The sequence below is a fragment of the Ambystoma mexicanum genome, chromosome 5p (genome assembly GCF_040938575.1).
Source record: "Ambystoma mexicanum isolate Mex_15411 chromosome 5p, UKY_AmexF1_1, whole genome shotgun sequence".
Lineage (NCBI taxonomy): Eukaryota > Metazoa > Chordata > Amphibia > Caudata > Ambystomatidae > Ambystoma > Ambystoma mexicanum.
The window spans coordinates 1,118,461,607-1,118,474,906 of NC_090930.1; the positions used below are offsets into that span (position 1 = coordinate 1,118,461,607).

A 13,300-nucleotide genomic window follows, 5' to 3' on the forward strand; every position below is an offset into this window, starting at 1 on the left:
TTCCTCCGTTGACTCAGGCGAACACAGCTGGTCCAACAAGGGAAACCCACTGCCCGGGCAGCCCGCCGGGACCAGGATCCGCGGCCTCCAGTATCCAAAGGCACGCACCGACACCACCACTCCAACGTCTCATCACTCCTGTGGCCTGACCGGCTCACCCACCCAGACTCCGAACCTCCGTGGGTTGGCTGTCCTCCGCCGCACTGGACACCCATGGGCCGCCAGTCAACGCCATCCCCAGTCGGAGTGCCGTACAGCGCCGGAACCCCTCAGCTTCACCGGCCCGGCGCAGGAGACGGGGTCGGAGCACCGCCCCTCCCCCTCTTCGCCCCACCAGGCAGACGGCAACCGCTTCGCCTCTGCGATTTACACCAACACCTGCGCCGTTTCCAGCCGGAGACGCTTCTCTCAAAGCACAATGCAGTCGGGCAGAGAACCACACATTGGGTTTCCTCCTTGCAGCACGGAGACTGCCGGATAACAGACAGGATTTACAGGGTGCAGAGGAGCTTCACAGGCCCGCGGCAATCTTGGTCGGTCTCTCGAGCACCCCCCCGTTGTTCGTAATACTTAACAATTTCTATCCCCACTCTACCCAGTTAGCCCCCACTAACTATTAGATTCATTAGCAGTCTTAATATCAGCGTACTAAACTAATTACCTGCTGGTTACCTGCTGGTTACCTGTGCCTGTATCATAGAGTGACATTGATCACTTATTTATAACACGTTACCATCCATTGATCATTACACAATTCAACTTAGGAACCATGTGCTGGTTGTACTGACCCCTTGGCTCATCAGTTAGGTCCCTTTAATAGTCAGACACCCATCCAGCAGATCATTTGGGGCTCATAAAACATTTATCATTCATACTTGCCATATTCCATCACCTATGTGGCCTGTAGCACATCAGTTTATCCCTCATTGTAGCTCCCTCATTTATATACATTTCAGCGTTAAACTCCATCCAATACCTTAGAGGTTACACAAACAGCACAGTAGGAGCAACCAAATCTTATCACATTACTCTCTACAGCATGCAGCTAGCCCGCAACCCAGCACCACTCGTTAGTCACATTCTCATTTAATAGGATACTACCTCCATCTCATCATGTGACTGAGTGTAGAGTAATTGTACGGCCGAGTACAGTCAAGGCGGCCGGAAAAACAACGACTAATTGAAGTACATAGCTTCTAGACGCATTTTGGCTTAACATGAAACAGATGAACCACAACAAGTCCCATTTTTTGAAGCAATAGCATAGCACACACCAGACTGCGTGCGAGCATCCAATAATAAATAATTCACATGCACGCTTTTCATGAGGCACTGACATATGAGGAACTAGCCACTACCAATATCCATCAGCAAGACCAGGTACAATTGGGCCATTGTTGAAGCAGTGGGCCATTCCTGTCAAGCAGTAAATGCCCCCAGAAAGCTGTCATGCAGTACCTTCACAAGTAAGCATGAAAGCCATGTGCAGCTCAGTGATCACGTATGGTCGTGCTTCCATGCTCCAATGAGAAATGAGACTAATTATTAACAGTGTCTGACACTCCCTGAAGGATTGGATTCCGATAGACGCAAAGTATGAAAGTAGAGTGATCACAATAGGATCTATTTACGTGCCACGCACAGAAGGGAATGGTTTCTTTACAAATGTTTTCTCGCTGCTACGGGAAATGAATGGGCAGTGTACCATTATGGGGGGAGATTTCAACTGTGTCCTTGATGGTAAGCTGGCCCATTCCACGCATTCTAGATAAATGGCAGAGAATGTGAGCAGAGCTTTTAACAAATTCCTGCATGGTGTGAATTTGGTAAACATATGGAGGTGTATGCATCCCGCTGAGAGGGAGTACTCCTTCTCGCCGGTCCATAATTCATATTCGAGAATTGATTATTTCTTGGTCTCTGATAGAATTGTTGAAAAAGTTACTAATGTAAATATAATGGAAAGGGGTATCTCCGATCATTCCCTGATAGGGATGAGACTAGAGTTAGGATTGGAGCGACCCACAGTACCCAGGTGGTGTTTAAAGCCATTCATATTGCATGAGCAAGGAGTGCTTGAATCCCTAAGCGACTTTATTGCACACTGTTTTGCAATAAATGCAGGATCTACATCTGACCTGTTGGTTTGGGACAGCTTCAAGGCAGCAATCAGGGGCGAATTGATTAACATCACAGCCCGAGTAAGGAAAGGGGGTATGACAGAATTAAATTAAATGGAGAATAGACTAGATATATGTCAGAAGAAATATCAAATGACAAGAAGTGTTGAGGATAAGGCTGAAATGGATAGGATGCAAGAGCATCTCAAACGGGAAATTGATGCACAGCATGAGAAGGCACTTTCTTTATGAGACAGAAATATTGGGAACAGGGTGATAAAAGTGGTAGAATGCTGGCCAACAGACTGCGGGGCCTGATTGACAATTCCTTTGTCCAGAGAGTGTGAGGGGGGGGGGGGTATAAAGTCAAAAGAGAGGAAATATGCGAGTGTTTTAGGAAGTTTTATGTGTCACTGTACACGGAAGACCAGTTCCCGACACCTGAGAGATTGAATGTTTTTTTTGATAAAATTACCTTGCCAACACTGTCTATAGACCAAGCCACCGCTGTTGACCTACCTATTGGGCAAGAGGAAGTATTGACTGCCATTAACCAACTTGACTTAGGCAAGTCGCCAGGCCTAGACCGATTACCAGTTGAGTTCTACTGAGCTCTTGGTCCTAAGCTAACTCCATTTTTATGCATCTATATAATAATTTTATGACAGAGGGGACAATGTGTCCGACGATGAAAGAGGCATGCATTGTGGTGATTCCGAAGCCGGGTAGGGATCCCAAACGATGCGAGAACTATAGGCCAATTTCATTGTTAAACGTTGACCTCAAAATATTCACCAGAATAATGACCAATCGGTTGGATAGATGTATTGGAGGGCTGATAAGCCGGTCTCAAGCAGGACGATTATAGATGTAATGGGACTCCCTAGAGAGAAGGTTAAGAATGCCCTTCTAGTCTTCATGGATGCAGAGAAGGCTTTTGACCGGGTCAATTGGACCTTCTTGGCCTGCACACTCAAAAAGATGGGATTCGGGGAAACCTTTTTGAGAACAATAAAAATGCTGAACATGTCTATTAGTGCTCGAATATGGGTTAATGGTATTCTGTTACTTCCTTCTTTTCGACAAGCAGCACCAGACAGGGTTGTCCGTTATTCCTTAATCTTTTCAATTTGGTGCTAGAACCACTGATAGCCTTCATAAGGCAAGAGCAGAGTCTTCGGGGACTTACATTTGGGGATAGCGAGATTAAGGTACTATGTTACGGAGATGAGATGACAGTCATATTGACCAACCCTAGGGAAGGGGGCGATAAACTAAAAAGCATGTTTGAGGAAGTGGGGCTATTGTCTGGTCACAAGAGCAACTGGATCAAGACAGTGGTTTTTCCCCTAGATATCGCGCAATCAAGGGAGGGTTTTCATTCATGGAACTGTCAGTGGAATGTCAGAAGAATGAAGTATTTGGGAGTCCACTTAATCTGGGATCTATGAAAGATGGTGGAATTTAACGTATCAAAGATTATTGAGGTAATACAGAGAGAGATATTGAAATGGGGCCGAATAGTTCTGGGACTTTGGGCAAAGATCAATGCCATTAAAATTCTACTTTTGCCAAAGGTACTCTACTCTACATTGTCCAAACTATTCCTTTAAAATTTACCCAAAAAATGATTGGTTGTTTTGATAAGATTTTTCAAAACTTTCTTTGGGTGGGGTGGGGGGCTGGGGAGGGCATATGTAGGTATTAGACCCAAGATCCCAAAACACATTTTAATGCGATCCGTACAGGAGGTGGGGTTTTGACATCCCAATCTAGCCATTTATTGTAGAGGGTTTATTCAGAAAAAAATGAATGCCTTACTTTGTCGGTACAGACAGTGAAATGCCCTATTGGCAAATTATTGAAAGGGAGAAATTCTCGCTGTGTGCACTATAAGACATGTATACGATGTGTAAGTGGCCTATTTCCATCAATAGATTGTTAACCATGGACATCACAAGAGAGACCCTACAAGAAATCATGACTGCTAGAGGGGAAACATCTGGATCCACTATGATGCATCTCTATGGCACAATTCGGGGCTGCAGATTGCAAATAAGACTTTGTACTGGAAGAGCTGGGTAAAAAGAGGTATTCTTAGAATACGAGATGTGTGGGTAGGTGGTCAAATGGCTCCATTTGAACACTCAGAGAAACTTCGGGCTAGGGGGTAGAGAGCATAAGCGCTACATGGATCTAAAAGGCCTCCTAACTGAACGACAGGGAACGTTAAGTTGTCCCATGAAAGAGAGGCCTACGGTTTGTAATGTCATTCGTTCCTCTCAATGTGCAGTGTCAACCTATATGAAACTGATGCCGGTAGATAGCTCACATGAGGAGGGATATGAGTAACTGTGTCAAGCTTTGGTGGAAGAGCTATGTATGGGCATTTCCAAAGAGGAGTGGAACAAACTACTACGCATAGGTATGCAGTCAAAAATTGAACTGGGTTTGCGGTATGTATGGCAAAGAATCATCTACTGACTGTACTTTACCCCTGTGTGGATGGCTAAGGCAGGACTGTGCGACATTGACACGTGTTGGGGATGTGGTCATAGCGGGGGGTACCATGTTACATATGTTATGGGCATGCCCGAGGGTGACTGACGTTTCAAGCAGACTGGATCTTATATTGGGGTATGCAATTCCAAGAACACCTTACTCAACAATTTTTTATCAAGTAAAGGGAGGGGTGGAATGGCCCAAAAGTACAATGAATGGATGAATAGAGTTCTGGTGGTGGCAGCAAAACAAATATTAAAGGTGTGGAAGTCAAGGAAGAAACCGAATGTTGCGGATTGGTTCCTAGATGTGCGCACTTTGTCTAATTATGAAAAAAGTACTTTTAGGAAGCAGAAACAGGAGGAACGTTACCGTGAAGTTTGGGGATTGTTTAACAAGTTGTATAGCTAATGTAAACTTACGAAACATATAATAGGCGAAACATGATAGAGAACGCTACCAGAATTGCCTGTTTGATGTTGTATGTTAATGTTTGTCAGTGATGTACTGTTTGATGTCGTTAGTTGTTTTATTAAGAATAGAGGCTTGTTATTTTTTTTTATTTTTTTATTACGAGAATATAATCACTGAAGTGATTTTTACAAGAGGATGAAAAGAAGAACTTCAATTTTCAATTTCTTAAAAGTCTTTACATAGTGTTTATAAGAAATCCAAAGTCAAGAGAAGCTGTAGCTAAAGGAAGAATGAGCAATTCAAAGTAAAGTAAAATAAAGTCACAAGGCAAAGACACAACCAGCCCTCCTGGTGAGTGGTCCATCCAACGCCCAACCACGCATTTCACCCCTTGTGCTTGTGCTTAAGTGGGTCCGCACTGTCGAGACTCCGAATCTGTATCTGAAAAGATTTGATCCAAGATTTTGGTGGCTGCTATTGTCCAAGAGGGCCTCAAGCCTCATATTAGGCGATCCCACCAGAGTGCTTCGTCGACCAAGTAAGCTTGCTTTAAATGATGAAGCAGGTACGGCGATCTATATTTGTCTGTTCCTGGACACAATAGAAGAAGATGCCGTAATGTTTCGATTTGTTGGGTGTCATTACAAAAGCGGCAGACATTGGTCGAAGAGAGGCCTCTTAAGTGCAAGATTTCGTTCGTAGGGAGCAAATTCAGCCTAGCATGGAGGAGAATATTCCGAGTTTTTCTGCTTGGATGTTTTATCAGAAATGGTTGGATTGCATTTAATTTTCTACAGGTTGGAGGTAGGTTACTAGTCAGCTTGTACTCAGAGGCTTGTTATTGTAAAATAGGGATTGGATTTGTAAATATTGTTACTGCTGTACCTAAATACTTGGATACTGTATATATGGCATTACCCAATGTGTGCATATGGTGTTATGAATATGTTGTGTCCTTTTTTTTCCCCCAAATTAAAAATAAAAAGATTTTTTTTTAAAGAATGCCTCTTTACCACCACTGATTGAACACCCCACTGAAACGTTGTTGGTATAGCTTATTTTCCCTGACCTTGTACTACAGCGTTGTTGCACTACAATGATCATATGTTCCTATTAACCAATGTTGCGCGAGGGACAGTCTACAAAAGGTAAGGGCACAGACCAATCACATTTCTGGAGGTTTCTTATATTAGAGGGAGCTTTGATTCACTTTGCAGTGCAGGTTTATTTGACCGGTGTCATGTTCCATGTCAAACCTATGTTAAGCAGTATCATTCAGGGTGCAAAATGTGCACTCACCACAAGCCATAGACTAGTGATATTTAACTCTTGGCAAATAGGAAATGGCGTGCCATCTGTATGTATAGCATTGAGATGGCGAGTGACTTTTATGGCTGGCTAGTAGCTTGCAACTTTAATTTTTGCCCTGTGTATAATTACAAAACCAGAAATGTCATATGTTTTAAGGTTTTGTAAATATGAATAAGTATTGCTACTTTAATGTAAGAAATTGCCAGATTAGTTTGATTATATTCCTTACCACATGCCACTAACTTTTTGCTCAAGTTCATGGCCTACTTCAGATTACTTGACTCGCCCCAATTTTCAAACAATAGTAAAATAGCACCAAACAAAGCACCATAAATAATCCCATATGTTATCCAAGCATTGTGGCTAAAATAAATCATTTAGCAAATGTATTTTAAAATAGATTTAAAAAAGAGCAGAGAAGAGTACTGAAATACTGGGACATGAACTCCTGTGATGGAGATATTTCTAAAGCTGTCCGTTGATGAATGCTATTACTAATACTTTTGTAATTGGAGAATCTAGGAAACACACTTGAAATCCATATTAAAAAAATGTCAGTGTGCTTGCTTCAGCATTTTCAAACATTACAATTATCAGCATTAACAGAGGCAGACTGATTACAAACTCACTGTTTTGAGAAGGCCAAGCATTGTTTTGTTTTCTAGTGAAAACATGTTAAAATTCTTAAAGTATTCTTAAAGTGCATTAGCATTGCTGCCTTGGCTTCATTACTTTACAACAAATCACTGTCCTTTGACAGCAAAAAGATACAGACGGTAAATCGGTATAAAGAATAAGATTATTATTAGAATAACAAGACTTTCACAGTATAAATAACGGCATACGGGTAAACTAATAGCAAAAAATACCGTTTTCGGGGCAGTAGGCTGGGCATGCTGCGCTCAGGCCCACATGGCCAGGGCTGGCGAGCAGGTACTGGCTCTGCCTGGCCCAGAAAAAAATATTTATCACTATAATGAAATCATGTAATTGTAATGGTAGGCAAGGGCCATCTTGTCAATAACCTACCCGCTGCATCACAACATATACTCCATACTTATTTTCCAGCTCTGACTTTCTTCTAACATTTAACTTCTTGATTAATAACATTTCTAAACTGCAGGCATAAACTATATGGGGACACAACACTCCCTGCACCCAGCTACACAGAACCTTACATTGAAAACTGTTTTCAGGGCCTTTTTACCATATTTAGTGGGATTTTTTTTTTAATCCTTTTATGCCGTTTGACAGACTCATCTCACCAATATCTTATTTCAGAAATACTTTTTTTTTTAAAGTGCATTGTTGCTCATTATATGTCTTGGGTATGAAAATCGTCTGGTGACATTAACAATATTTGTATAGAATTGCTAATCAATGAGTGTGTTTGCTAATCAAGAATATTTAATTAGCAATTTGCTCATCAATTATTGAAAAAAATGTATGCCTTGCTCAATGTATTAAGAGAGGCATGAGTTCTGTTCACGAGACAAGTTTTCCCCTCCCCAGCAACGGGAAAAGTGGTATTACCTGTGCTTCAATAGCTATGAGACAAGTGAAAGAGGGTCCAACCTCTCTATTCAAGTAATCACCCATACTGTGATCTTAACAACGGTTTCCAGTCAAGGAGACCCCTTGGGCAGCCCGGAATATATAGCGTGAAGCAGGGGCGTTGCTAGGGGGGGTTAAGGGGGCTATAGCCCCTGATCTTTTGGTTGTAGCCCCGGATAGAATCTCAGGAGCTACAGCCAAAAGACCAGCTAGCCCCCAGTCCCAACAGTAGTTTAGCCCCGGGTCTTTTCCAGACCTAGCAACTCCCCTGGCGTGAAGAAATGTCACTCTCCGTTCCCACCAACCCCAGCCTCCTCCAATCTTCTTAGTGCCCAGATGCAAGCAACGGCAGGAGTGAAAGACTGGAAGATGTAAATAAATCACGAGAGGAAAGAAAGGTACGTTTTAGAACTAGGCACAATCCACAATAACACATTTACTAAAAGGTTCTGTTCACCTACCCAAATTCCACGACCCTTTACACTAGATACAAAACAGTAAAATAATATCCGACTACCATCTACAACTGCTAAATCCCACTGTGTCCTTCACTCCCCCACCATAGTCAAACCACTAGCTAACTCTGAAAGCAATTAATTTATTATACACTTACCTCTGTAAGTTCTCTGACTCGTACCAACGGTCAATATCACAACTCTCTGCATGCTTTGATACCCAAGAGAGACTATGTTTCTACCTTCCACGGTGTAATCAGCTGGCTCCCTGTGGTCTCCAAAATGAAATTGTGTTTATAGTCCTGTCTCTTCTACACACGGCTGTTTAGAACAAACTCCCAATGTATTTATCAGACATTCTAATGACACACATCCACTCATTCTCTATGGTAATTCCAAGAACGAGCCTTGAACATGCCCTCCATGATGTTTACAGAAGAAAGTCTAACCTGCCTGGGAAGTACAGGTTGCCTGATGTCCTGGCCTGTTACCAGTGTTGTGCTGTTCATATGGTGTTGATCTCATGCTTTGCAGATAATAATCCATTCTGACTAAGCCATTTCAATGTTGGCCATGTCCCTCTTTTGACACAAACCCTTATCTTTTAATATTTCAAATGAGGGTATGGTGGACAAGGCACAAGTACCATTAAGCTGTTATTTACAGCACTATAAAAACAACAAAACTGTGATAGCATCATCAAAAATATAAAAACAAAAGAGCCGTTTATGAGTGAATAATAGTAGGAAAGGGGGCAAAAGGTGAATGGAGATACGTATTATGGGTGAGGCTTGGGCACGCTGTCATAACTAGATTTCAGGGAACAATTGGCATGATTCGACATGAGGACGCAGATTAGATAGAGTAGAAAAAAAAGGAGGCACAGATTCTAGAAAGAAAACGGCACTTTCTTTATGAAGGCAGGCTCGAGAAGGATAGACAAAAGAAAACAGGAGAGGCCGATTGGTCATTAATTAACCTTACTGTGACCTTGCTTGGCTGACAGCTGCATTCCAAAGGTGTTTCCCTAATGATATAGGATTATAGGGCTACAGTGTTACTGATTTTCACGCTTGTGCCTCGTCTAAGCCGAGGGGTTGTCTCAACAGACAAACATCTCGGCTGCTTGCGTCATCCAAGCCTCATGTACTAGAGTACTAAAATGAGGGGTGTATTCTAAAGTTAAAGGGCACCCAGAATAGAGGAAGTTGTAATTTCTGAATCTGGAAGTATGGTGGGGAAATTCGGGAAGTGTAGTAACCAAACACATGATAAAACTGTGGGGAGGCAAATCAGTAGAGGTCTTTACTATATACTATAAGTGATCAGATCATTGTGGGCCGAGCAGAAGGTCCCTGAGAGGCTGGATGCAAACTTCACTTGTGTTTGGACGAATTTCCTGGTAGGGGGTCCACAGTGAGCTGTCCGATTTGAGAAACGAGGGAAGTAACATTTAAAAGGGTTCAGTTGTGCTGAGATCGAAACTACTTGTATCCTGCAAAAACTTTACTAGGGGACATAAACAGATACCAGGAGTTACTTTGCAGACCAATAGGCGCCATACCCATACAAACATACGTCACTAACACTGTGTTTGGATACGTGTACGTACAAAGGAGGACATCACCAGGACACACACAGTTGACACAGTATAATGGGTCATTATAATTTGAAATGCTCATCAGATCTTTATTTCGATCTCGTGTGTGTGTGTCTGTGTCTAGACTGTAGAAGCTTGTGTTATGAAAGTTAGTGACAGCAGCTCTTACCTGCTGCTGAGGGCGGTCGTGCGGGCTCCCTAGCCTGGGGTGGCGCAGTAGCTGGGGGGGCTGCCGCTACCGGTTGCGTCCAAGCCGGTGTAGGAGGCAGCAGCATCTGTGACTGAAGGCAGTAGAAGGGGTTTAGGTGCAAGGACCCGGTGGCGCTGATCTGCGGGGTCCATCCCAAAGATCCGCCGTAACATTGCCACAGCCATTCTTGCACCTGCTGGGCGTACTCTTGCGCGGTCACCGGGGGCGCCGATGCGGCACCCGCCTCTCCCATGCTGGGTGCCGCTGTCACCGTCAGGTAACAACAAGGCCTGGACTGTAATCACGCCATAGACAGGGTAAAGGGACAAGTGACAGCTCAACGCAGCGATAAACATAATGGAAAGACTGCAGATCTTTCGGCAATGGGAGAGTTGGTTATGTGTTTTATTTCCGGTCTAATTATCAGAAACCGAACAGAAATCTAAAATTTGAAGTACGTTTTCAGAAAACGCTATTATCTATTCAAAGTATCGTTAGCATGTCAGTGTGTGGATGTTTACGTTTTGTAAAATAGAAAACACGTGTTGGTACCAAAGCTTTTCAGTTAAAGGATTATTTTAAAATGTTGTGTAAACTGTGCTGTTTATTTTTACTTCTCACAGTAGAAGCAAATAATTCAAATGGGAATGCTCATGGTTGAACAAGATCGCAAATGGTGCTCATGAAATACGGTATCACCCTCTATTTTAGGACCGGATAGACAAAGTGTGGCAGTTGGAAAAGATGTAAATACCCGCGTTACGTGTTGGTAGAATGGTTTATTCACGCTACATCGCCTTACATTTACTTGCATCATGCGAGGGAAAGCAATGTGCTACCACGGTCCCACTTGGATGAGGGACAACCTCTCTAGCGCGGTCCCTTTCAGTGTTGCCAGGTCAGAAGGAAAAAATAAGTTAATCGCCCCTTTAAAACAAGCAAAAAAACCAGCGGGACTCCCAACAAAATAAGCTGAAAAAGAAGTACACAAGGGGCTAGGACAAAAAAAGAAAAAAGAAGCATTGGCAATGCCAACAGTATGGGCTTTTGTGTAGGCATTTTCTAGGGACTGATATAATGGTTCTACCTGGCCTTAAAATCACAACAGCTGGAAAACATAGTGATTACCCGCACACAATGTAGCGTCCCATGGCCACCTGACCAAAGGGACACAGTGACTCGCGCTAGATGGTCAGCTGACCAGAGTTAATCAAAGTGACGACGAAGAGGAAAGAAGAAAATGGAGGAGGCACCCCAATAACCCGGGTGGTGTCCCCCCCCGGACGAGGTGGAGGTGCCGGCAAAAGCGCGGCAGAAAACGAAAAAAGCCAGCAAAGGGCTACAAAGAAAAGGGGCGGGGCTACCCCTTTATAACGGGAAGGCTCCTGATTGCAGGCAGCATCCAGCTTCTACAGAAGGACGCCCGCTCGTACTACCACAGAGAAGATTTCGTTTTACGCCCATCGGGGGAGGACGTCCTTTCGCGGGTACTCCTCCTGGAATAACCGAGCCAGCTACCAGGGGGAGCAAGCGGAATGCTGGAGGGTTAATACTGAAGGGGGTTTCCCCCTTGGCAAAACATGCAGCTTCAGGCACCCATGGGGTAGAGGTGCAGGGGACCGCAACTCCTCAGCCAGTGAAGGGAAGCGGAGGAGCAGCCCCAAAGCAAAGGAGAAGGTCAAGAGGGAATGAGGTTAAAGCGCTCATATTACAGGCTACATACCCACGGATGTATCGGAATATGATTAAAAATTGTCTACCCACACCAGTTAGCCTCCGTGCAATGACTCCCTGATTAAATACATATCACAACGATAGTGATGCAAAACTGCTGTGGGAAGGTTTTAGGTGTGGTTTCAAAATCCCATGCACAGTGGTTAAGAAGGGCAAGGAGGCACTTAATTTGCGGTCAGCACTGGGGATACCAGAGGTGGTGGCACTTAAAGTAAACAAGGAGATCAAGTTGGGTAGAGTGGCTGGTCCATTCACGTGTCCACCAATGGAGAATTTGGTGGTTTCTCCATTGGGTCTGGCCCCTAAGAAAGAAGAAGGACAGTATCGCCTAATCCATCACCTCTCTTTTCCCAAGTGTGAATCAGTAAATGATGGCATAGCCGAAGAGCTGTGTCGGTCTTTTGATGATGCAGTGGAAGTGGTGAGGGTGGCTGGAAGGGGGGCCCTGATGGGGAAGGACGACATAGAGTCGGCATTCCGGTTGTTGACTATTCACAAAGAGAGTCAACACTTGTTTGGGTTCAAGGTGCAGGATCAGTATTTCTATGATAAATGTTTACCTATGGGATGCGCCATTTCTTGTGCATATTTCGAGGTTTTTAGCACCTTCCTTGAGTTTGCAGTCAAGCAGGAGTGTCAGGAAGGGGGTGTAGTTAATTACCTGGATGATTTCTTGTTCATTGGCAAACAAGGGACCAAGGAGTGTTGGTCCCTCATGAGTACATTCCAGGGGTTGATGAACCTGATGGGGGTCCCGCTAGCCAAAGGAAAGACAGTGGGCCCGGTGACTTGCTTGACATTCCTAGGGATAGAAATTGACTCAGTCAAAGGGGATTGCTGGCTACTGCAGGACAAGGTGAGGAAATTGAAGGAGACTATCAAAGGTTTGAGGGGTAAGAAGAAAGCGACCCTGAAAGATCTCCAGTCGCTGGAAGGTAATCTCAATTTTGCAGGGAAAGTCATCCCGGCAGGTAAAGTGTTTGCGAGAAGCATCAAGCTTAAAACAGTGGGGTTGCAACTTGCAGGGCAACATGTCAGGTTGGGAGCCGAAGTACCAGAGGACCTGTGGATGTGGGATAATTTCTTGGACAAATTCAACGGGGTACTGCTTTGGAGGGGGGATTGGAGTAGCAGCGACAGGCTCAAGCTATTCACAGATTCATCATCTTGGACAACAGTTGGTGTGGCATGGCGTGGCCCGTGGAGTGGCACAAGCAAGGTATCACCAGGGATATCACGTTGCTTGAGCTCTTCCCCATAGTGATAGCATTTAAGCTATGGGGGGAGCGGTTGCAAGACAGAAAGGTGATGCTCTGGTCAGATAACCTGGCAGTGGTCCAGGTCATAAATCAAGGGTCAGCCACCAATACAAGGGTGTTGCGTTTACTGAGAGAGCTCAACAAAAGCATGTTGGCACTAA

General features: G+C 44.0%; 1 protein-coding gene across 3 annotated transcripts in view; it reads right to left on the minus strand.

Annotated features, from left to right (window-relative positions):
- The window catches only part of FAM8A1 (family with sequence similarity 8 member A1), a 201,286-nt gene extending 190,809 nt beyond the window's left edge, over window positions 1-10,477 (minus strand). The window contains exon 1 of one of the 3 annotated variants that reach the window (XM_069613599.1): window positions 10,126-10,473. In XM_069613599.1, the coding sequence (XP_069469700.1) occupies window positions 10,126-10,399 (274 nt within the window). In that variant the 5' untranslated portion in view covers window positions 10,400-10,473. Of the gene's footprint in view, window positions 1-8,514; window positions 8,855-10,125 lie in introns of those variants that run through there. The other 2 variants (XM_069613601.1, XM_069613600.1) reach the window with 2 other exon arrangements.
- Between the last annotated feature and the right edge of the window lie 2,823 nt (window positions 10,478-13,300).